Source organism: Agelaius tricolor, unplaced genomic scaffold, assembly GCF_023055355.1.
Source record: "Agelaius tricolor isolate 1412-34295 unplaced genomic scaffold, bAgeTri1.0.p SCAF_2, whole genome shotgun sequence".
NCBI classification, from domain to species: Eukaryota; Metazoa; Chordata; class Aves; order Passeriformes; family Icteridae; genus Agelaius; species Agelaius tricolor.
In genome coordinates, this window is record NW_027269262.1 from 67,381,062 (window position 1) to 67,406,910 (window position 25,849).

The 25,849-nt window shown below is 41.0% G+C and overlaps 2 protein-coding genes across 2 annotated transcripts; one reads left to right on the top strand and one right to left on the bottom strand.

The window, feature by feature from the left end:
- Nucleotides 1–958: 958 nt before the first annotated feature.
- On the bottom strand, nt 959–7,347 carry ZFAND1 (zinc finger AN1-type containing 1). Its single transcript, XM_071421340.1, has 8 exons — nt 7,241–7,347; nt 6,404–6,446; nt 5,167–5,206; nt 4,688–4,815; nt 4,511–4,602; nt 3,603–3,727; nt 1,617–1,772; nt 959–1,472 (listed from the first exon to the last, which is right to left on the bottom strand). Exons 1-8 carry the CDS (start codon nt 7,293–7,295, stop codon nt 1,302–1,304), a joined length of 810 nt encoding a protein of 269 aa, XP_071277441.1. The 5' UTR covers nt 7,296–7,347; the 3' UTR covers nt 959–1,301.
- An 863-nt stretch (nt 7,348–8,210) lies between these two features.
- CHMP4C (charged multivesicular body protein 4C) lies at nt 8,211–25,273 on the top strand. The gene is made up of 5 exons (XM_071421341.1): nt 8,211–8,848; nt 15,860–16,037; nt 17,266–17,380; nt 19,954–20,062; nt 22,231–25,273. Exons 1-5 carry the CDS (start codon nt 8,653–8,655, stop codon nt 22,293–22,295), a joined length of 663 nt encoding a protein of 220 aa, XP_071277442.1. The 5' UTR covers nt 8,211–8,652; the 3' UTR covers nt 22,296–25,273.
- The last annotated feature ends 576 nt before the right edge of the window (nt 25,274–25,849 follow it).

The following is a 25,849-nucleotide window of genomic DNA, read 5'->3' on the forward strand; positions in this document are numbered from 1 at the left end:
GTAAAACCTTTGAGGTCTCCCCAAAGATTTACTTCCTGTATCTCAAGTCTATCTTCTCTTTATCCACAAAAAAGTGTTATTTCAATTATTTTGCCTGAAAATGCTAAGGCAGAAAAATCAGGGGCAGGAGGAAGGGTGTAAGTAGAAAACTATTGAAGATTTAGCAAAAAATCTTCTGCTAAAAAAAGGGGAAATGACCCTGTTGCACAAAAGTATTTTTCACTTGCTTTTGTAGCAACAGAGGAAAAAAGGTCTGCTTAGGGCTCTTCCCAGCTCACTGGTTCCACAATGCTGTTTGGGCTCTTACTGCATATTCTGTACCACAGCAGCCTAAGATAAAAAGAAAGATGAATAGACAATTGCAGATTAAAGGGAGGAAAACAAGTAACAAGGGAAAAGGGAACTGTTCCTCTTGTACTGGAAAGCAAGATAACAGCTGGAGAGACAGGCAGGGGAAAGCAGAAAAATGCTCCTGTTCTTTCCACTGACAGGAGACAAAGATTTCCAAAATATCCAGCCACTGAAAACCCTTTCCTTCATGGAAAACAAAAACATCTTCCTTTGCATGACATCCCCACCACATCCAGTAAAGTAATTTATTCATACCTTACTCATGTCAAAACTACAGTAAAGAATATTTAATGCAAAATAAGTGACAGGCTTACTGAGATCTTTTATCCCCCACCTAATCACACAAGATTTACAATCTTGTAATTGTACAAGATTGCAATCTTGTGATCTTACAAGATTCACTCAGGAAGACACCTGAGTGAATTTACTTCTGCTTCATAAAGTTTTCCTCCTAAATGTTATTGAACTATTACAAGAAGAAAATGTGGACCTGGTTTACGGACAGTGCTGGTTTCCAAATGCCATCAAATCTGTTTGTGTAGATGTAGAAAAGATGCTGTATTAGCATAGTATGTTTCTTTCATTCAGAAAACTGTCATACTGCAAATTTACATTTTCTTTATTTATTAAAACATACTGTCCCCACCACTTACACAAAAATAAATACCAAATTTAGGAAAAAATTCTTGACATAATACAGCTCAATAGAGCAAGAATTTATTCTAGAATGTGAATATTGGTAATACTAGTTATTATAATTTTCCTTTCAGGACACAGTTCTTCTGTCAGTCAAGCAACTGAGAAATTGATGGGAATTGTGTCTTTACAATGGAAGACATTCTGGTATACCAGTGATTTAAAAAGAAAACTGGACTTGCTTTAATACCATGCTTATAAAAAATACTGGATTTTTTTTTGGTTTTTTTTTTTTTTTTGTGGAAATGTATTGACTAACTAAAGTAGGATTCTGTATCTTCTATAAATAGAACATCATTATCAAGATACTCCAGAATTATATTTCCTCCATTGTACAGTGGACAGTCTTTATCAGATAGCCATGTTTCCAGTGTGTGCTCAAATGGCAAGGCTTCTCCAGAGGCAGTATGGCATAATCTCAGTTTCTGTAAGACAAATAGGACAGAAATTAACACCAAGATTTGCCTATCCAATGTGAAAGAAGTGGGGTGGGAGAGGCACAAAAGGCTAAAAAGAAAACTAAAACCAAAGTGCAACAACCTGGAAAATGTTTGTTATTGCTGACTTACCTGGGATGTTGATTTGTTGTTGTCATTTTTAAGGCTTGCTAAGGAAGCTGCAAAATCTACTACTTTGCCAATACTCCACTTACTGCAAAAGAACATGGGTTTGCTTTTCTCTTTGTTCCCTTTTGGTAAAAATACTTGAAAGTAAATTCTTTCTGTCTAGAAAAACATGAAAAATAAGACAAACATTAAAACAATTGATAAAGACACAATGCCAGGGCCTCACGCAGGAGGTCACCTTTTCTGGGGACCAAATTGATTGTGGGCAGGAAATAAACCCCCTGGTTCACTTGGCAAATTAATTATATTGGACTTCTCCCTTGAACACCCGAGGGGTGGTGTTACATCCTTAATGGAGATAAAATAAGGAAGGCTTAGGGAAAACTTTTGTTTGTGGTAAAGCTGATGGTCTTACCACTCTGGCAGGATTTCATCAACAGTTTGCTGACACTCTCATGCCCTCTACTGTGCAGTCTCATGCTCTCTACAATGACATTCATTAAACAGAAGGAAAAAATCCAGGAATCCTAGGACAATCATGGAGTTTCCTGGGTGTTCCACCTGTCCTCAAAGTAATAGTGCAGTCAAGAAATGGAACGGTCCACTAAAATGAGCTCTAGGGCAAAGTTTCCTTATAGGAAAATGAGGTAAAGCCCTACTTAAAGCTGTTTGATGTTTAAAATAACCAGTAGACACCCACCAGATGCCCAGTAGAAGAAGCTCATTTTCCTGCTTTCCAACAGTAAAATGTCTAATAAACCCCCTAGTGTCAGATCTTCTCTTTTTTCAGGGTGACAATGTTCTTATTAACTACTTTATGAAGTTTAAAATACCAGTCTGTCCCTTTACTAACTCCCAAAGCAAAGGGCACATGATAAACTGTTTCTAGATGAGGACTCCATTTACTTTCACAGAGGTTTGGATAATTCCCAGGAATGGGCAATTTCTTATCATTTCAGGAAATGAGTGAAACTTGGGACTTTTTGGCCTGAACAAACCTGGAGTATGCCCAAGAAATAATCACTTTACCTTTGTAGAAATCTCAGCTGTAAAAAGATTATCACAGTACCCACTGTATTGTACTGAAGGTTAACTGTACCTCCTTCCTCCCTGTTTCATGAATGGGATGATAATTGTGCTATGCAGTTTATGAAAATCATTTCTCACATGGATTTTTACACATACAAATGGTTTTTGTTTATACAACACACTCAATCTTCAGGTGCTAATTCTGGGTGAGTAGCTGAATCTGCACCTGAAACATCTTGGTACCAATCTAAGTTGGCATACTCATTCCTCTACACTCTCAAAATTAGCAAACTCAAATGTTTAAGGCACATTCTTATGATAAGACATTATCCACTGCAATGCCCCAACATATGAATTCAGTCTTGGTGGGGAAACCAAGCAATTACATGTTTCAGGGCTAGATGATCTGAAATTTTGATATTGCTAGCCAAGTATTAAGATTTGACACTACCTACAAAAAGGGCCCAGGTGATAAGGAACCACAAGCTAAGATGTGCTGTAAAATTCTGTGCTGCACTACTTACAAAATTGTGCTACAGTGATTCTGTAAGTCCTATTCTAGTCTAATAATGAAATTCTATGCTCTGCTGATCATCAAATTCTGCTAAAATAACACGATTTAATAAACTTAGTGCTGTCATCTTTCTGCCAAGAATCCCCATAAGACCCCGTTTGTCCCTGCTGTGCTATGTGACAGCCATGTGGCAGGCAAACACATTTTTTCTAAGAAGTAATAGAATTTGATTCCACTGCTCCAAACTCCACACAGACATTTATAACAGACTTAAGACTAGTGAGATTGCTTTTGGGTACCAGGCTGAAATGTACATTTAAGGGGTTGTGGTCTTGAAAAATTAAATCCAAAACCAAGGAACCGAGGAAACTCAATGAAGATCAAACAATTTAGTAATCTTTCCAGTTCCTTTGAGAATTCAGTTATTGAAAACAAACATCACTGACCTGAGGCAAGGACTTGTCCCCACATGCGTGCATTTTCAGTTTCATTAATGCCACTTTTGCTGCTGTCTCACTGTTTTTTGCTCCTTTGCGTTTTTTGCTTTTCACTTCGTCACTCTTCTTAGAATCTGAGAACAATATTATTCCTGTTAGTGTCATCATTCTGACTGTTCCCTGAGCATTTACATGACATAGACCTTAGTTGGTTGGGTCTCGTTGTATTGCCAAGGATCCCATCCCTTTTTATGTCTGTTCATATTTTGTATTTCCCAAAGTCATGTATCAGCATTTTTAGTTCTAGCAGAATTACTTTCCATTGAAAGGTAGATGAACACTATCACCACGTAAACACAGGCTGCAAAAGCCAAATAGATACAAATTCTGGAGCTTCTACATCTGTGGCTATCACAGCATTCATATGGCAACATTTCAGGTCCTCCTTTCTACACATAACCCCACTGTCCAGCTGGGCAGCACTGTTTATTTTCTTTCCATCCTAGAGCTTGTTTAAAACCTGCAAAACATTACATGGTAGTATCAGACTTTTCTGGGTATCTTGATTGTGTGGATGTATGTCAATCCCAGTAGACTGACATACACATCCAACACAAGTGCATTATTTGCACATGGATTAATATGTAAATAATAATGGCTAGGTACAATTCATTATAGTATAGTACTTGTAGAATGACAACAAGACAATAATTCCAAAAGAAACCTGTGCTCTATTTATTCTTTAGATTCTTCTTGTACTGTTGTTCTTGTTCAGTTTAGATGAACAGTATTAAATGTTGACATGTAAGTTTAGGGCTATCTTATTTGGTCAAACCTGACCCCTTAAAAGAAGTCAGAAACTCAAATAGTATTCTGAAAAAAAAAAAGAAAAAGAATATATATGCCTCTGTACTTGCCTATAATATGCTGAACAAGCTGCTGGGTGGCAGCCATTCGAGGTTTTGGTGTGTCCAGCTTCTCACATTCATGATCCGATTGATGACGATGTCTATAAGCAACAAAGTAAAACTTCTGTTGCATTTTCCATGCATTATTGAATGAATATTGATGTTTAAACAGTCTGTTCCACTCACCTGAGACAAAAATGTTTTTCACAGTAAGGACATAACACTGGCAAAAGCTCCTTTCCACTGCAGTCCTTGTATGAGCATGGGTAAGATCTGTGCTGATCAGGTTTCACAGAACTGTTTCTTACATTCACCTAGGAGTAAGTACAAAATATTTTGTGTAAATAAACAGATACTACAGATATAAGTTACCAACCCAGCTTTCTCAAAGATCTGTGCTACCTCTCCATTCTATGGGCAAACCTGGTCCAGCTACTCTCTCCTACTTCTGCCCTGGTTATGTTTAGCTGAATAAGAACTGTCATGCTACTCAAAGTCAATTTACTTCTGAGAGGAAGAAAAAGAGTAGATTCATTTTTTTAAGTCCTTCACATTCTGAGTTAAATAATTCATACTTATATACCATGTGCATTCATCTAGTCTGAAAACACACAGCTAAGTTGCATGGAATTTTAATTTAAGGCTGTCATATATTATTAGATTACCTCAGAACACCCATGAGCATCCCGGCTCCTGTGCTGAAGGCTTTGTGGAAAAAGAAGAAAATATCACACTGTTATCAATGTTCCCGGAAAAAAAAAACTTGCATGTGAAAACATCTAAGTGTTTAAAGAGTAATCTGACACATTTTATAACGGAAAAACTTCAATTAGATAATGAATCTTTTCCAAAGTTTGTTCTATCCTATGCATTTCACTTCTTGAATGGACAGATCATATTCTTTCTCAGAATGTAAAACATTTAGCTTTTGGAACTGATGCTTCAAGATAAACAAACCATTTCAAGAGAATGAAGACATTAGCATGCTTAAGAGTTCAGTTCAAAGCAACTAGAGCTTGTCTGTTTAATGGATTTTCAAATTTCTTCCATAATGGCAGAAATCCCTTGAAGGCTTCTGATACGTTAGAAGTGAAATCTGCCCCCAATCTCTGAGTTTCTCTCAGCTGCCCTCTGCTAATCTCAAGTGTAAATCAAAGTGCAGACCCTGATTTCAACCTTGCAAGAAACCTCAAAATTTTTTTCAAGAAGAAAACATAATCAGCCACCTCCTAAGCCAGCAGATGGGGTGTTTTGCATTTTAGCAAAGCTTTTGACACTGTCAGAATGTTCTTCTGGACAAAAAGGTCCAGCACACAGCTAGACAAGTCTGTAGTACTATGGTTTGAGCTCAGAAAGTCACAGTTAATGCAATTGCTTCAATCTGGTGGACAGTGGAGTTAGCCAGGGCTCAATTTTAGTGCCAGTGCTCTTTAGTACTTTTATAAATGATCTGGATACACATCATGGTTGCCAGCCATTCTAAACCAAGAAAAGCTGTCAACTCCCTTGACGGTGGAGCAGTTACACAGAGAGATTCTTGATAGATTAGAGAGCTGGGCAGTCACCAACTGTATGAAATTTAATGAGAGCAAGTACAGGATTCTTCACCTGGGATGAGGAAATCCTGGTGACCAAGTGTACAACATGAGGAAATGGAAAGAAGTTGTGTCATGGGAAGTTCAGGTTGAACATTAGGAAAAGGTTCTTAGAAAGGGTGGCTGGGCACTGAACAGCCTCCCCAAGGAAGTGGTCATGAATTCCACCAAGCCTGCTGGAGTTCAAGGACTGTCTGAATGACAGTTGTATGCTTTAGTCTTAGTCCTGCAAGGAGTAGGGAGATGGACTTGTTGACTCTTGTGGGACCCTTTCATTTTGAGGTGCTCTGTGATTCTATGAACTTACCAAAAGATGCCTGAACAGCCATCACATACAAAAGGAAGAAAATCTGAAATGAAGAGATTTGTTTTCAGTTAAGACAACATGGTTGTTGTTTTGTTAATAGTTTCTAGCTTAATTTTCACATGATTAACTTTTGTTCACCAACATCACAGTGAGACCATTTAGAACACTATTTACTGAGAGTGGATTATTTACATTTTTTTTTATGGGCTGCCAACTGGAGGAGATGCTGGCTGTTTGGAAGGGAAAGCATCTCCTCCACTGGACAGTCATAATGATCCTGCCCCTTCTTCACATCATATCATACATACTCTGTCCTTGGGTGATTAAAATTGAACAGACTTCCTAAGCCTCTGTACACATCCTCTGCCTACCACATAAATTCTTACACATAAAATCACATCACTGTCTGCTGAACTCCACCACATCATTAATGGCAGCAAATGCCAGGTCCAGCCCACTACTCTGCTTCTCCATCCTTAGGATTTTATGCTGACAGACCACCCCGCAACTGAACCACGCATCTCAGGTCACAATCATCTCGATCCCTTCATCTCTGAGTGGTCCCTCAGAAAGTTTTCGGTACGGGCGGTTTGCTGCTTCTTTCTGAGAGGTGTCATTTCCAGTCACACTCTCCGAGATCACTGAAGGCACCAAGTGTGAGGAAGGGGCAAGCAGGCAGTTAACCACCCAGTGAGGCAACCCAGGTGACAGGCGCTGGCACCGCAGGGCTGCAGCAGCACAGAGGATTCCCCGATCAGGGGGACACGCCTCACAACCCCGCACCGTCCCCGGCCCACCGTCCCCGTCCCCGCCGGGACCCGCCGTGCCGTCCCTTACCGAGCTGGCGGCACTCGGGCACCCCGCAGTGCTGCCCCACCTCCAGCTCCGCCATGGCGGCGGCACGCAGGAGGCGGAGAAGCGGCGGGGAGGGCGGGGCCGCGCTGCGGAGGGGCCGGCGGGACCCGCCCCGGGCCGGGCCGAGGCGGGGCCGGGGGCGGTGAGGACCCGCCCGCGCCGGGCTGAGCCTGATCCCGAGGCTGAGCGCGCCCCGGCAGCTGGGAGCTGCGGGGGTGCTGGCAGGACCGGCTGCATCACCGGGCTCAGGGCAACCTGAGCAGCCCATGTTGGCCCAAGCCTCAGCCTTCAGTGGGCCCAGAGCCGCGGCTGGTGCTCCTCGGGCTGTTCCAGGGGGAAAAAAGGCATAATTTGTGTCTCATTGTGTCGCTATTTGCGACGTCCCTTGGGGCAGAGCCTTGTTCCCGGAGGCAGAGCGGAGGTAGCCCGACTTCCCGAAGCACGTGGTGCATTCTGCAACCTGTTGGTGCTACTGAGGTTTCCTTAGCGGCGCATCCACCACTTTTGTACAAAACCACATTCCTTCAGACTTCAGTGTTATGTTCCCAGTCCTGACCCGCGTGCACGCCTGTGCCCGAGGGTGATGCTCTCCCGAAACACCTTCCTGCGGCATGTCTCCAATTCTGGGCTCCTCAATAGGAGACACGGAGCTCCTGGAGAGGATCCAGCAGAGAGGGACAGCATTTTTCAAGGGACTTGATTATCTCCCTTCGAAGGAAAGACTGAAGGAGTTGAGGCTCTTCAGCCTTGAGAAGAAGTGACTGGGAGAGAACATAACCAATGTCTATAGGCCTCTTATGGCAGAGTGCCAAGAGGCTGGGGCAGGTTCTTCTCCGTGGTGCCAAGCAATACGACGAGGCAACAAGCAGAAACTGATGCACAGGAATTTCCACCGGAATACAAGGAAGAACATTTTTATTGTGTGGATGACCATGCAATCGAACAGGTTACCCAGAGATGTGCAACCTCTCTCCCTGGAGATACTGAGCCGCCTGGAGCCCGCAATCTTGTGCCATGTGCTCTAGGATCACCCTGCGTGAGCAGGGAGGTTGGACCAGATGACCCACTGTGCATTCTGCCATTCTGTGACACGGGAAAAACGTAGGGGGGAAGCACAAACTCGCAACCGCCTCCGCAGCGCCAGCCCGGCCCGGGACCCTGCTGCTGTCCCGCGGAGCTCACCGGCTCCTCCCGCCGCCCTGCCCGGCGCTGGCTGAGGGCAGCGGCAGCTCGGCCTCCGCGGAGCCGCCCCCGGGCCCGCCCCGCCACCAGGTGCGGTGCCGCCGCCCGTGGGCCGAGGAAGTGCTGTCACGGCGTGTGCTGCGCAGGGAGGCTCCTGAGGACCGGGCTGGCCAGACCTTTCCGTCGGTGGGTGCCGAGCTGGGATCGCCGCCATGAGCAAGATCTCCAAGTTCTTCAAGGGGGGCGGCTCGGCCGGCTCCAAGGGCCGCGGGGGTCCCTCGCCGCAGGAGGCGCTGGCCCGGCTGCGGGAGACGGAGGAGATGCTCAGCAAGAAGCAGGAGTACCTGGAGACGCGGATCGAGCGGGAGCTGGCGGTAGCCCGGCAGCACGGCACCAAGAACAAGCGAGGTGAGTGCGGGCCGGGCTCCGCGCGATTGAATCCCTCCCGGGGCTGGAGCGCCCTGGCTACGGGGGGCACTCGGCTCTCGCCGGGGCTGCGGCTGGGCCGGGTCACCTGGCACCGCAGGTGTGCGGTGCGCTTCGGCCCTGGGCTCCGAGCAAGTATCACCACGCACCAGGCGGGATGGTGGTTGGGCATCGATTCGTGTTTAATGAGCTGTGGATTCATATAGCAGGATGGGGATTTGTTAATCCTCAAAAATTTATTGTCTGTGGTTTCCTGTGCTATTCTCCTGTTCGTGCTTTGTACCGCACGGTACTGGCTGGATACACGGAGGGCAAAGTACTGCTGCTCAGCAGGGGAGGGAATCGCTGTTTGGGGGCTCAGCATTGGCTGGGCAGGGGACAAACGCGATGAAGGATGTGTGGATCTCCTGTACATTCACGAATCAGTGCACATTATCCCCATTGCTGACAACTGAGCAATAAAGTGATTTGTCCAAATAATGTAAGAAGTATATAGGCAACCAAAAAAAAAGAATGGTAGCTTAGTGGCTACTGCTCTGGGACACTATTAGCTACAAAGGAGAGGATGCTAAGGGGTCAGAAAGCCTGGCTCCTGTGTATACTGATGTTGTCACCCCTGGGAAGCACATGATGGTAGTCAGTGTCTTGGGGATATACAGGCCTCAGAGAAACAAGTTAATTACTTCCTGAAGTCGCATGGAGGCCTGTTTGCCTGAGCTGTATTTTAATTTAAATACTTAATAACAGAAGAAGAATATTTTGAATTAAAGATTTGTGATGTAACAAGAAAGTAGGTCTTTCGCCTGCTTGTTCTGTTACTCAGTAATTCATAAAATAATGCCCTGTAGCTTTGAACTTGTGTGGAGCTGTGTGTTAGAGGTGTCCTGGTTAGCCCTCTAATGTATTTGTAATACTTTAGCATTTAATAATTATTAGCAAAAGGCAGTCTAACTAAACTAACTTTTAGTTAAAATGGATTTAAAATTGCGGGTTGAGATGGGACAGATTTGAAGGCACAGGCAAGGGAGTAAAGTCAGTTGAGAGCTTGACTGAGCTGCTCAAGAGGATGGGAGCTGTTACAATTGTCCCAATTGTCACTTTCTACTCCCCTGGCTTCAGCTGGAGTGTCTCTTGGTCCTTTGTCCAGGTACTGGCACCTCTGTACTGTCACAATGAGCTAGTTCAGGAAGGTGATCCAGCTGGAAGCTTATTTGCTATGGGACAAAGTGATCAGGTGGCTCCTGGGGCTGAATTCATTGCGCAAAAGCCTGAGCTGCAGGGCTGGTACAAGCAAACAGGTTGGTTCCTATGACTGTAGCAATTCCTGGTTAAATCCAGACACTCTGCTCTGGAATTTCATCCCAAACCTGAAATATAACCTGGCACATTTGCAGAAAGAAGCAGCATTTCCTGCTTCGCTCCTGTCCTTGTCCTGCTCCCTTCCTTTCCCTTAGCAGAGCTCCCTGAAGGTGTGTTTCAGAAAGCTGGATATTGTAAAATATTGTGGTTTTCTTTGTCTGGGTTATGCTTTTTACCCAGGATGGTTTAAGTTCCACTTATCCAGCTGACCTGGTAGCTACATGAGTGCTTGTGCACCTAGGAAGGAGAGAGTGGGGCACAGACAGGAATCAGAATTTGTTGGGAAAAGGTGGATCTGCTTCATCTTGAACTCAGCTGGTTGATGGTGCTTTCAGGTGTGTGTTGGCCTTTTGCTTCAGGCATGCAGCATTTGATATCTGAAGATTGTTGTTTCAATATGCCATTGCCCTAGTTTTTTATCTATTACATTGTTCATGGAGTTGTATTACAAACTGTAGTGTTGAGCTGATTGTGGTTAGAAATAACTGCCTTTGATTTTGTCATTTGATCGGGGACCTACAGTTAAGAACAGTAAAGAGGCAAGAGTAGGGCTGAAAGGGCAGTGGGGCAGTTTTTATTCATGCCAAAAATGGTTCTAAAACCAAAATGGGATGACCTAAGTTCAGTCAGAGGAGAAACAATATGAACCATATATTGTTTAAAATATAACCTTGCTGTGCCAAAGTACTTAAATTTAGCAGGATAGTCAGTGAACTTAAATCCCCAATAATATATCTTCATCTGATATGCCAATTGCTTTACAGTTTAATTACTGTTGATTTACATTGACATTATATTAGCTGGTCTGTAGTACTGTATAGTCAGAGAAAATCTATGCTAACCACCACCTCTTGTAACATTATGTAAACATACATACAAATGAGAAAATAAATGTTTTAATCTACATTGCCTTGTTGAAGTGAGTGTTTTTGAGGGACATCACTAGTAATTTCATGTAGCTTTTTTTTTCTTCATTTCATCTGTGTAGAAGCCTAGGGAAACTAAAATGGAGCTGCCTGCAACTGGAGCAAGATGTATCTAGGGATAGAAAATTAGCAAATTAGCGTGATCTCACTTGATTTTTAGGTGCATGAGTGTGAGTCAGTTGCACCAACACAAGAGAGAGCAGATTCAAGCACCAGCAATTTCTCATGACTTCATATGACTCTTGAATGGGTTTCATGTGACATCAGTAGGCTTAACTTGGTTTAAAAGCTGTAATGCATTAGCTATGCCATAGATGTGAAACATCACTGAAATACTCCTGGCTTTTCCTTTATGAAGTATCTCTGCAGTTCCTATACCGAATCTGAAATTAGCTGTACTTTTGATGTGCTGTATTTCCAGCACTCCCCATTAATATCTGATTGTAGTTAGACCACTTCAGGGTTTTTTGTATGCTGAAATTCTTCCTGAAGAGGTTATGTCATGAGAAGCACTATTTTTTTCACAGTTAGCACTGAATTCTAATGTCTCTCCATTCCAGGAACAAACTCTTTTTTAAAATCTCTTGCTCTGCTTTTTTGGGGGGTTTCTCAGTTTCAGCCAATGCATAGCTGCCGACTCCATGTATACATTGGCTTTTCTTATCCATTATTTTAAAGGACATAGAAGAAAATTTAAAGAACAGGAAGTGATACTGAATATTTGAAAACTTTTTTTTAAAAGGAAGTGTGTTTTCTGGAGCATGCCTGTAATTGTGAAAATAACATACACATGAATATGTGTTGTTTCAGCCTGATGTCCTTCACAGATCCTAAAAACATTAAAAAAAAAAATAAAGTTAAGATAAACCATCCAGAATAGGGTTAAATATTAACCATAAAGAACGACATAGTACTACTGAAGACAAAACCTATGAAGAAAGTGGGAGTAACAGGGAGGGTTTCACAAGTAGATGCTGCTAAATATGTTGTGTGTAGCGATTGGGCAGGGCTTGTGTAGCCGTGTAGCATTCCTTTTCAATGAGCCGGGTGTGACCGGGAGGCTGTGGAAGCCAAACAATGGTGTGGCAGGTGTGTGCTCTGGGGGACAGGACAGTCACGCCTACCGCAGGCTGCGGGATAGGTTGGGAAGGAGGGGTTCTGGCAAAGACATGAAGGAGAGCCCTTGGTGTGTCTTTGCTCTGTGAGTTACAGTGATTGTTCTCTGACATGATCACATTTCAAGTGTCTTACCATGAGCTGGAATACTTATAACTGGTCCAGCTCTTTATTATTCTTGATTTAGCTCCTCAGTTGTAACTGCTTGTGGCTTCCTCCACAAGGCTTTAAGGACTATGAGTGCTGATAATGAGCCTAATTAGGGTCCTATGATTTTTATGGCCTCAGTAGCATTGCATTTGGTTGTCCCTGGAGTGAGGGAGATCAGAAGCTGCAGTCCATGAATCCCTTGCAGGCCTGAGGTGGAGGTGTGTGAACTGTATGCAAGAGTGATACCTGGTATTTTCACAGTGGTGTTACATCTTCAGAAGAAATATTCTTTTCCTACTTCAGTAGTTTCCTCATGGGAATTATAAGGATTATTAGACAATTGTTTTATTTCTGCTTCAGAAGATGATGAGATTGTTGGTGCTTTCTGTACTGATGGGTGTTGGTGGTGTGCTTGACAGGTAAAAATGGTATTACTGCACTGTTGCTTTTCAGTCTGATCTGTCATGAAACCATGAGGAGGGTGCACAACTCTTCCTATGTCATTACTTCTATTTTTCCTTTTGAAATCTGGATATTCATTGTGGCCAGGATACTTATTGCCAGGCTGGCCATTTCTGCTTCCTTAATAAAGTGTCAGCATTGTAGCAATATTGGGAAAGCACTCTTCTGTATGTTAATAAAAGGAGTTCATTAATATGCAAACTTAAACTGACATCAAAGTCTCCTTTTGTTCCTGACACCTTGACTATAAAATAAAAACTCATATTAAAAACAGTGGTTCCTAATCTATGAGCTGTATCCTGCTTACTGGATTCAGTTCAGGAAATGTGCTAAAGCCCAGCCAAGTCCTGACATTAAAAAATTCAGGAGTTGAATTGGCTTTTTTGGAACACAAAAGAAAAAGTGTATGAGTCTGCTTTTGTGGTTTTTTTTCCTGGAGAAGCCCTCCACCTCTTCCTGAATGAATTGGTGTTAATTACACTTGCTTCCTCAGACTCTGCCTCTGCTCAAACTCATCCTCTCCAGGCTGTCTTCCTTCTTTGAGATCTTTGGAATGGGGAACACCATTTTTCAGTGCCATTCTTAGACCTTCAGTGAAGTGAGTTTGTGTTCTCTACTCAATTTCATTATATTTTAATAGATACATTATTCTCCAGTTTGGTAATTAGAATGTGGTAGCATTATAAAGCAGAAGCATTTCAGTTCTGTAAAACTTGCACCCAAATTTAAAAATACTTCTAATATGCAGTAGAAAAGCACTAAAAATTCTAGTACTTTGTAAAACATAGGAAAATAGATTTCAAATAACAAGGAAATTCTCATAAATTAGTGATACGAGCTACTGTAGCAATAAAGGGCATTCATTTAACGCAATCATGAAAATCATATAGTGTGGTGTGAGAATTTACACTGCTTTGGTTGGTAAGGAAGGAGTATGAATTTATTTCCTATGGACTGCTTTATTCTGTAAGTCACTGGTAAAACCAAAGAGAATGAAGATAGTATCTTGCACCACTATAATTAGGAAAAGCTGCTTATGAATAGCTGAAATAAAGAGAGTTTAACTTCTCCTGTGTTTTCTTGATTTGGGTGTGGTTTAATTAGATGATCTTCAGGATTTTGAAAACTGCTTTGTGTGTAACTGAGGAAATCCATTTTCTCTGTGAGCAGTCAATAATAACAGCACCATTGCAGAGTCCCATTTCTGAGGAACACTGACTAGAAAGACTGCCCCATGGTAGATGCCTGCTCCAGCTGAGTGCTCCTCAGTGTCCACAGGGCCTCAGAGTCCTCTCTGGCCCAGCTGGTGTTATGCATAGTTTCAGACTGTTACATTTGTCTTGAGCCTCTTTCTTCCCAACCTAAGAGTCCAGGGTTACAGTTGATCCAATGGAAGCTAAGAAAAAGGAAGTGGCTGGTGTCTTAACTCTACCAACACTAAGCATAATTAAGTAAGGAAATAATAAGTAGGTAAGCATTGTTTAGGGTTAAATAAAAATTAAGTATTTTAGAATTGCCAGTGAGAATTTTACAATTCTTACATTTGCCATGTGCATGACATCATCTGGTGTTTGTGCATCTTCTTCAGAATATGCATGATCTTTGAACCATCCCCCAAAACCTGGGAAAATCTTGGGTTTGAATGCCATGATTAATCTGTTGGGATTGTGGTTTGCTGTCCTGAAACGTCTCACTGCAGGTGGTGGAAGGCATCTTGGCCTGTGTGAATGCCTGTCCTTGAGCAGATCATGATGAGCAATTTTGATTATCTTGATTCAAGCATTTGTCAACAAAGTAGTAATTTTTTTAGAGTGTTATTACACCCCATAAATCTTTGTGCCCTCCTCGGGGGAATCCTAATTTTATTTGAAAAGTTGTGTACCCCAGTGTCAAGGTGCAGTGTTATTGCACATGGGCAGTTTTTACAGGATCACAGCAGTAGCTGCTGCTGTTGGTTGAGTTTGGGGGGACCTCAGAGCTTGCAGGCTCTGAATCTGTTTAAAAAATTAAGAGACAAGGGAAGGAATGGGGGTGCTAATAGCATTGAAAGAAGCCAAACAATGAATTAACTCAGTCTCTTGTTTTGTTTGGTGGGATTTTTAGCCTGGCACATGTGTAGTTTGGAAAGGACTATCATTAGGAAATGCTTGTGGCAAAATTGTGTGTGTTCCACACCCTAAGGCCAAGAGAAAGTTCTTTTCTCCCTCATGCATGTCACGTGCATTTATTCTGGTAATGATTTACTCTGGGCAGAGTACGCTGCTCATAACTTAGAGAATATAAAAGACTAATCTCGACAATTTACAAAGATAATGGTGTGTAGCTGGATTTGGCTGTGCTGGGTCTACAAAGTTCTTTGTGGTTTTAAATTCTAAGGTTTAAAGATCATGTTCCTAAGTGATTGTTAAGAAATAGAGGAGATAAAAGCTGGAGAAATGCAAATCCTCCTCTGATCTAACCCTTCAGCCTAGCTGGGCCATTTGAGCCCTCTGTTGCACTTCACAGTTACTGCTGCTGAGACAAAGTTTAGAAAGCACCATTGGTGGAGTTGTGGTTTTCATGGCAGATCTTCTTACACTGTCTTCCTTAGGTTTTACTTACATTTTGCAGCTTATTCTTTTATTCTGTCTTCTGCTTCCTCCCTTCTGACTTCTCTCTGATGTTTTTCTTTTTCCTTCCCATCTTCCCTGGTTTGCTTGTGTGCACAGGATGGAGTTCAAGATCTCCCACAGTGGAGGAAGAAGCTGCTTTTCCTTGTGGTGCTAAAAGGAGTTATTCTAAAAGAGGCTTCCCAGCATATTCATGCAACAGCCTATTGGTGATTAACAGGCTGCTGATCTGGTGTGGTCAAAGTTTGTCTCCCTCGTAGTAAGGTAGGAGGGTGAAAATTATAAATTCTGCAGGTCAGCTTGGTGCTGAACTACTTGTCCTTGCATTTGCTATGAAAACACACAATGCACTTTGCCTCTTCCCATTCCAGCTGCCTTACAAGCACTGAAGAGAAAAAAGAGGTATGAGAAACAGTTGAATCAAATTGATGGGACACTTTCGACCATTGAGTTCCAGAGAGAGGCATTGGAAAATTCCCACACCAACACAGAAGTGCTCAAGAATATGGGTTATGCTGCACAAGCTATGAAAAAAGTACATGCAAATATGTAAGTGTTTTCTAGTAGCTTCCAAGTTGAATTTACTAACCCCTTTCAAATAATTCCATTACTACAGACTGTTGTATCAAGTTAGATACTTTTGACTTCATTTTTGGTTCAGGCATTGAATGTCAGGAATGCTGTTAGTGCTACAGTGTTATATTTGGCAGAAAAATATCTTTCCCTAACAATAAATCTAGAAGGAAGTTCACTTAACTGGTGAGATCTGTTTTTTTCAGTCTGTCTTGGCAGTGGAGAGTGGCCTCTGCCCTTGGTTTGTCTAGAAGAAAATCTAGTCATAGCAACTAGGTGGACTCTTTTCCTCAGAATCCATAAGCTGGACTGTGGGACTCAAAGTACTAAAGTACTAATTAAATGCACCCCCTTTCCCCACCACCCCCCAAAAAAAGAATTCTTTTTTTTTTTTTTTTCATACGTCCTATATTGTTTCAAGGGGTGTTTTTCTGCCTGAATAAACAGTTAAATCAGAAGGCTTGTTCTGGGAGAAATAAACAGGAACTGAAACAATAACGAAGTTAACAATAAAGGGAAACCTTTAAATGGGGTACAATTCTGTTAAGTTCTCCCCAGTTCTGGTGAAAGCTTAACATCAAAAAAGATCCATAAAATCATAGAATAGTTTGGGTTCAAAGAGACATTTAAAGATAATCCTGTCCAAACACCCTGCAGTGAAGAGGGACATCTTCAACTAGATCAGGTTGCTCAGGGTCCATCCAACCTGGCATTGGATGTTTCTAGTGATGGGGCATCCACCATTTCTGGGCAACCTGTGCTGGTGCTTCACCACTGTCTTTTGTAAAAAGCTTCTTCCTTGAATCAAATCTAAATTGACCCTCTTTTGGATTAAAGCTGTTACCCTCTGCCCTTCACAACAAGCCATGTTTATCCCCATCTTTCTTATAAAACCCCTTTAAGTAGCAAAAGGCCTGTAAAGATGCTGACCTGGGGGGATCTGCCCATGGGCTGTGACTGGCTGGCAGAGGTATGAGGAGCACAGAGAGGGAGAGACACACTCTGCTGCTGCAGTTTCACCTTTGTTGTAATCCCAGCATGGAAGTAGCTGGACTGGGTGTGGGTGGGGAAAATTATTCCCTGTGAATGCTGCTGTTTATAGAGTCATGGGCATATAAAGAAAACAGGGTCTGTTCAAGTGAGTGTGTTCTGTAGGATTTGAATGATACATCTTTTAAAAAATGTTTCCATGTTACCTTGCCAGGGATTTGGACAAAATCGATGATTTGATGCAAGATATCACTGAACAGCAAGATGTTGCCCAGGAAATTTCAGATGCTATCTCAAACCGAGCCACCTTTGGTGATGAGTTTGATGAGGTTAGTACTTCAGGCCTGTGAGTTTTAACTCCATAGTTATTCTGCTGTGCAGTGCTTTGTTTCTCAAGAAGTGTGGATGTGAAATTCCTTGGTTCTAGCTTACCCTATCTAGGACAATTGCATAATTTTATTATAAATATAAAAGTTAAATAAAATAATTATATAAAAATATATATAATGTACTAAATTAAAATATGTAAATGTAAAAATAGAAAAAAAAATTATTTTCATATCAATTTTAAGAAAAGCATTTTTAACTGCGCTCCTGTAGTTATTGTTCTCATTTGAGCCTCGGAAGAAGGTCACTAAAACATGTAATTTGTACTACTCCAAGTGGACACTGAAACATGTAATTTTCTGTTGCTCCAAATAGACATCCATTTGACTTAAGTGCATGTCCCTATGTCATGGACAGGCTGCTGTTCATAATTCTGAATATTTGGACCATTTTTTAAGGTCATTTTTAGTGCTTTGAGAGGTAGGTTCTTTTACCTGTTGCCCAGACCACAGAAGTAGCTCTGATAGGTAGAAGTAATACCTGTTGGAGGCAATAAGGCTTCATTCTAAAGATCTTTTCTCCTGAAAGCCCCCCAAGGCATTTAGGACCTTCTCAAAATTTTTTGCAGTAGCTTTCATCCTGTGCCCCTAGATTTGATTTTGTACATCTAAACAGGATATAACTTATTTCTGATCCAACCATAGTTGAGGACTCAAGGGTCAAGGTTACTCAAAATTCTTGTAATCTGCAGAGATGGGTGTCAAGCTCAATATCACAACCACTTTTGTTTTGTTTTTCAATTTTGTTTCAAAATGGCCAAGCACTAAGAATCATTTGAAGAATGTCCTGAATACTCAAACCACTCACTGTATTCCCAACTAATTTGGTCCTATGTTCCCAAATGGACAACAAAGGAAAATATAAATGCTATATTGCACATATTTGCTTGACTGGGAGGAAGAGGAAGTTTCATTCAACAGCTCTAATTTGTTGAAAATAATAATGATTCTTTGTATTTTGTTCCCATTATCTGTTTTCCTGTATTTCCCCTTTGAATGTAAATAGACTTTCCAAGAAACATTTAGGCATTACTGGCACAAGGAATGGGATTTGGCCTGAGCTTCAAACAATTGAAAAACATCCTCACACCCCAAATATCTGTACAGTGTCTTACTTTTCAACAGTGCTTAACTTTTTGGAGTCTAGGCTTAGTAAGCATGTTGTAGATTGACCTGGAAGTTCCTAAGGGATACCAGTTGAAGCTGATGTGCATTGTTCCTGTTTGGGAAATAAGCCCCTGTCACTTGGAGCATTGTTGTGCCAGCTTTTGGTAGGAGTCTAATAGTTAGAGCACTTGGCAGTAACAGGGAAACCTGATTTGCAGGCTACTGCACCTTAAGAATGCTAGAATCAATGACTTAATTTCTGGGATGTAAGGTGGTTAGTGTTGAAAGATAGTATTTAATTTAATTTTTTTTAAGGATGTTTTTCCCATGCATTTGTATGCATTTTCTCTTCACATATGTGCCGTGGCTGTAAGGAGACCATGGAAGCATGTGATTTCTCCTGCTCCAGACAGGCACAGAATCATAAGAGTTCCTTCTCCCTGGGTTGGCATAGTGTATGTTTGCCTTAAATTATAAAACCATGAGAAAGTAAATGCAGGTGTAAAGTCCTGTGGTGGCTATGCAACTATCATTTAAACTTCTACATTGGTGATAAACAAAGTATAAATGTGTAGGCAAAGCCCATTTCAGTATCTAATAGCTCTTACTTTACTATTCATTTGACACTTACCCCACCCTTCTCCAGGCTGTTTTTGCCCATTGCTTCTTTTAAACCATTTTATCAACGTGGCAAAGATACATTTCTCCACGTATATGTAGCATTTAGCTTCCTTTCTTTGGGAAACTTCAGCTGAGGAATAAGTTCCTTGCTTTTTTAAAAAGCTTACAGGCTTTTTATTTTTAGCACTGTACAAGTGGATTAGATCATCTGTCCAAATCAGCCTCTGCACCTAAAAGCCCACAAGTGCTGTGTGCTTCAAGAGTGAATAACAGGACCCAGGAGGACAGTATTGGTTCCAGTGCTGCTTTGAAATCACACATAATTCTGGACTTATATGATAGGGCTGAAGCATAATGTTTAATGACAGTCTGCCTTATAACCAGTGGAAGGTCTTTGCCTTTTGAAGTGGGAGAAATGGCACATTAAAGTTAGAATCCATTGAAGAGTACAGGCTCTAGATTTGGAACAAACCTGAGGACAGTAGAGAGCAGAGAGGCTTCTTACTCCCGTATTTGACTTTTTGGCATGTATTGTACTGGTGTTAGTTTTGTTTTTAAGTTTATTCCTTGTCCTGTTTCTAACTTTCATTGTCCTATTTTCAGTGTTCAATTAAGACTTACTTAATTGCCCATACGTAGTAAAAACTGCACATTTAATATGCTGTTTCTTGTTATCTTCTTTCAGGTGTAAACTGTTTTTTCAGTAGTACTTTGCTTCACAGTGGTTTAATGTGCCCTTCCGTGTAATCACTGTCAGAATTTGTAAATAATGTTTTCCTTGAATTTAGGATGAGTTGATGGCAGAATTAGAAGAACTGGAGCAGGAAGAACTGAACAAGGGAATGAGAGATGTCAGGTTGCCAAGTGTTCCGTCCACATCGCTGCCTTCTCGCCCTGGTAAAGTGCCTGCTTGCCATTTTATGTTTCTCATGATTAAGCCATGCTGGGAGAAGGGGGAGAGCAAGAGAGGGTTTCAGATAGGCATTAACTCTGTTATAACTTTTCAAATGTTACAAATTCCTTTTCCTGTTTTTGTATCTGCTTAACAGAAAAAGCAGAGTGGGACTCCATTTTGTTGTGAAAATGCTGTGAAAGAATTTAGGACCAAATTCTCTATAGATTTGGGGTGACAAATTTGGGGAACTTGACCTTGCACATATATTGATGAATTTCCCACTGAAATGTAGTGAGATCATTGAGGAATAATCTTTTTTGCCTTTTTTTTCCTTTTGGCAATTAAATCCTTAGTCTCTTTCAATTAGAGTCTGACCTAGATTCCAAATGTTTATGTCATAAAGATCCAGCTTTGCAGGGTAGTGGTTTGATATTTTCCACTGGAATTTTAATTAGAAATGAAGGAGGCATCGAGAAGTACATATTTAAAGACATATGTTCACTCCTTTGCTTTCTTTGTACTGAACAGGCTTATTCCTGGTATTAAGCTGTAGTTTTATTTCTCTGTAGTTCAGCCCTGTTCCTTTTGAATTCAGCCAGAGGCAGTCAACTTTTACCACACTTTTCACTGTCAGTTGAAAGACTTGCTGTGTACTGACATTAGTAAAAGAATATAAATACTTGATGGTAAGGACAGCACACATGTGGCACAGGTGGCTTATGGTTTCTGCTACAGAACAGGTTACCCAGACCAGCTCAACTCAGATACTATGATATGTGTTTTGGCAGATGACACTTAAACCCTGAGAAGCAGTTTGAAATGTTCAAGCTGAGACTGTGGCCTCATCTACTGAACTCAGCTGCAGAACAGCTAGTAAAAAAAAAAGGGATTTAGAAAAACAGTGAAAATTCAGTCTGGCCATTTATGATTTGTTCATACATTGTCTTCCAGATTCAGATCCAGCTGTGCCAGTTGAAATTTTTATTAAACCCAGACCCATCTCCATGTGCTTCTCACTATTTTAATTTTCTACATCCATCTGTATGGCTGCTTTAGGCAAGATGAGCTGGTTACAATTATATAGTTCAAGGCTGTGAAAAACTGGCTGATGTTACACAGCAACAGCAAAGTCAGACCAGTTGATGGAGTTATAATGCTTCTAATTGGAGATGCATGTTGCCCTCCTGGTTTTGAAGATGAGGAAACTGCAATGAAGCGAGGCATAGTGCCCTCCCCCAATCACGCAGTGAACCTGTGACACTTGCAGAAGAGGGACTGAAGCTGTGGTCCCCCAAGTGCTTCTCCCAGCCCTAGTCCCTGAAGGTGGTAGTTGCAGTTCCCCTCTAGAGAGCAGCTCCTGGCCCTGCAGCTGTCTCAGGTGGGAGCCAGCTGGCTGCTGTGAAGGTGCACAGGAAGGTGTTGGACCCACCAGCAGTGTTGCACCGGTGGGTGGAGAGATGCCAGTTCTGATGTGCACAGCCCACAAATGGAAGAGGCAGCCTGAGGCTGAACCTTGGCTCTTGAGCATCTAGTTTGCAGGTCAGCAAATGACAGTTTGGGTGAGGTTTTAGGTTAGTGAATGCAGATGATGTGGGATAGGAGATTTGGGTACAAAGTGTGTGTAGGTCCTGATACAGAGCTGGGAATTGTTGCAGTGACCACAGCAGTTAACTGATGTCACCTGAGCAAAGCAAGTTCAGGAATGTCTTTCTCCATTTAATAAATGACCCCATTAAGATGAGGTGAGTTCATCCAGAGACTTGCATGTGCAGAACCTCTCAGCACTATTTGGAAAGGTAGCAGGATGTGCAGCTGGCCAGGATAGGTCACTTTGCTCATTTACATGGTGGTGAGAGAGCTGACAGCATTCTTGTGGACCTTTTCTGGCTGTGACAACCTTTAGAAATTAAATATTTTTTCTGTGTGAGTCTTTCAGTAGGAATGACGTCAGACTATATTGTGAACTTTAGGGTTCTATACAAAATAATGATGGGGCAAAATAGTCACATCTCTTATGAGCTTCATTTCTGCATTACTTATGTTCAGCTTGCTACTCAGTAAATTGGTCTGAGATCTTCAAACAGAAAAGCACTATGCAAGTCCTCATGCTAACAGATAGAATGGTTCTGACTGTTACATTAGTTGATGATTATTGTCTCTTTATCTGCAGCATCAACCAGGAAAAAAGCAGAGGATGAAGATGAAATGAAGAAACTGGCTGCCTGGGCTTCATAAGAGCATGGTCTTCTTATAACACCAAACATTATAGTGCAGAATGTAAAGAGCTGTACTGCTGTATTATAACCACACTGTGGTTGCATTTCATACAGGCTGGGGTTTTTTATGGCACATCTTGCTGAGACTCGTGTTACTGCCATATTACAAAACTAGCTTAAAAGCTAGCTTAAAAGCTAAAACAAAAGAATTAAATACTTGCCTAAACCTTCAGGCATAATTTTTCTTTCAGCCTCGTCAAGAGATTTGTTTTATTATTAGTATTAGTTTTTAATAGGCACTATCTTACCATATCTCTTGGTTTGTAAAACCCATGTGCCTCACTTATGCTCACAGCTGGATTCATTTTTGAAATGAGAAAGTTAAGAAAGTCATCAGGGCCCTATAACCAGAGGGTTATTTGGTTCAGACTATTTAAATATTAGCAAAACAGCTTAATACGTGTCCTCACTTGCAAGTTCTTTGAGCCCAAGAACTAATAACTATTCATTTGGACATGAAGATTCAAACAGTCTGCCTGGAGCAACTTAGGGTGTCCTTGATATTAAGAGGAAGCTCTTCTGTAGGCTTATTGAAGTGGGATGTGTTATTTGTTTTGTTTTAACTGGCCAAAATGTCCCATGCACTTCTATTGGTCAACTTGAATTTATTTTGGACTATTTCCGACTAGGTTACAGAATTACAGTGATTGAGGAAAGCAAATTTAGCAACACATTTTTTAGTTACATAATTTCGAAATAGTTTTAATTTCTGAGCATCTGGTTCTTTTCTCTTACTCAGTTTGTGAATGGAAATAATACCAGTGTGTTTGCAGGGCCTTTTTAAACCCTGGTTAAAAGCTGATTCTGGGTTACTTGTAAAGTTGGTGTGTTACTGTCTAGCTGACAGTGTTTTAGCCTAAGGAAAAAATGCCACTCTTGAGTGCTAAACTACTACATATACGGAGAGATGGCTGTTCAATTACAGCCCAAAGATTAAATAGGCTGTTTTGTATTAACAAAGTATTAAATAAGTCTTAAATAAGACTTAATAAAGTCTTAAATAAGCCTGCTGTCAACCACAAGGAAATAGTAGAACAGTGTGGAGTTCCTAGGGGTGTAGGAAGCAGAGTCCTTCATCTAGGTTTCTTGTTTTCAAATTAACTTAAATTTAGTGATGACTGAACCACCTGGGGAATAGTGGTGGACTTGGTTTCTGTAGATCTTTAGCAACAGAAGACTGACCCCTTCTCCTGCAGGCTTCAATAGCCTTCAGCTTAGTGGATTTTAGGTTAAGGATAAGCAAATACATGTTTCTAGACATGGTCTGCTCAGAGCCTTTCAGGCTGAGCCCCATTGATGAAACCCAAAATGTATAAACCCTGTGGAGAGATTGAATTTTTCAGGACTTTCATTCTCTGTGGAGGAATTGCTTTTGGATTGTATCTGTATGAGAGCTGAATCAAGCCTTGCCACTTCAGATAATTTTCTTACTGGATAAAGCAGGGTGTGTTAATTCTGTCCTAAAATTTGGAGGTACCAAGAAAATTGTCCCATTTTGTTGAGAGTAGAGGAAACCTGGAATTATTTAATTTTTGTTTTAAATACAAAATAAAACAGGGTAAAAAAAAAAAAAAAGAAAAACACTGCTGCCTTAAATTTAAAAAATAAATTTTGACCTCTCAAGGAGTAGGAAACCAAGTACTAACAAAATGCTGCTTGGTTTTAATGCTTGCTGAAATTCAGCATGAGATGCTACCTGAAAGTAGGAATATTTAGTAAAATAGCAAATATTCAAAGTTATTAGAAATCCATTTGCTAACCCTTCAGGCTTGAATCCTGTGTTCAAGGTGTGCAGTTTATGCAGGTCTCTGAATTGTGTACAGAACATTTTAGCACACACTGGGGGTATGACTGTGCAAGGCTGGCAGTGTGCTTGTGGACACTTCTGGCATTTCTAAATATGAGGCCATGCCAACACAGTCCCATAGTTAGTTTGGAAAAGCTGGCTTCCAGTCTCTGTTCTTGTTTGAATTAGTGGTTTAACAATGCTTAGCTTTTATGTAGGTAGCACTTGGCATATTCAAAGTGCTCTGCAACCTAATGGGTCTCTAAGCTTCCATTTTGAAACTAAAGTGACTTTCAGTCTGCTTTGGAAAATGTAGGCCTGCTGTGTTTGAATAAGAATTTTCCATGTGAACACCCCTCACTGGAGACAAAATAATCCTGTAGAGATCTTCTCCTTTGCAAACTGGCATTTGACTGCTGACCACCAGCAATTTTTTGGCCCATTGTTGATCCTAAAGAAGCTTCAGGTGTGTTCAGCTTATTAATGTTCAGACCAAGCACTTTAAAAACAAAACTTTTGAAAGGTGAAGAAATGAGACTGAATATTCAGGTGAGCTGCTCTGAAAGCTTGTGTGTAGTCCTGAAAGACAGACTCATGTACCAGTTCACAGCCCAGGATGTGAGGTTGGTGAAATTATACTCAGAAACACCGTAGTGATGTACAGAAAGGAAAATGCACCCTGCACCTCTGTAACTGGAGTGTTTGTTGCCATATTTTTTTTACACCAGTTTTCTTCAAGGGAAAAGGGTTGTAGGGATTTAATTCAGCTGAGGGAGTGGCTCTTTCCTGTGTAAATTCAGATAACAGTGGGACAAATGGCTCTTTCTTATTTGAACATATGCCTCTCTTCATGCCAAGATGGTATTTGTTTAGTATGTAAGCAGTCGAGAGTGAATAGTGTCAATGTGTTATTGTAAATGTACCCTATTAACTGGAACATATTTTACAGGAGGACTGTGGCAGCAGATGGTGTACTATAACTGACTTCCTTTCTTGTTGCTTATTTATTCTGAGATTGTTTTTTTTTTCTCCTAACAAGCTTAGACATTTTTAACCTGGATAACTTTAAAAAGGGGAAAGATATTAATAAAAAGTAAATATAATTCATGTATGTATATATATACAAACTGTAAATAAATATTTTGGTGACATGTTTGTGTTACATGATTTTATTAAATTTCTTTTCCTATCACGCAAAATTGTAAGTACCCTCCTTATATTGTCATTAGGATATAGTGCTCTTTTAAAGGATATGAGAATATTCTGAAACATTTTTTTGATGTATTAATCTTTCAGCAGGCAGTTAGAGTTCAAGAATTCTTTGAAGTTAATTTGGTTTAAAAAACATCCAACAAAAAACCCCACCCCAGTGTAAGCTGTGGTGTTTGGGCTGCATTCCTTCACATTTAACCATTGTGTTGCAAGAAATTCTTTCAATTTAATATATCCAAAATACCTCCCTCTCCTCCCCTCTGACCTGAAGATCTTGTCATTGTTTCAGAAATACATGTTTTTCACTTTCCAGACCTTACTTGAAAGGAAGAATGATCAGGTCTTTTAAAAATAAAAAAGAAAAAAATATGATAGGCAAGGATGAAGACAAATACAAAAGGCATTTTTTTCATTCATCTTACTAGAATCTCTTTAAAGTGTGTGTGTGTATAGTGTCTCACCTTTAATGTACACACACATATTCATGTATGTATGAAATGCTGGAGCAGTGATTT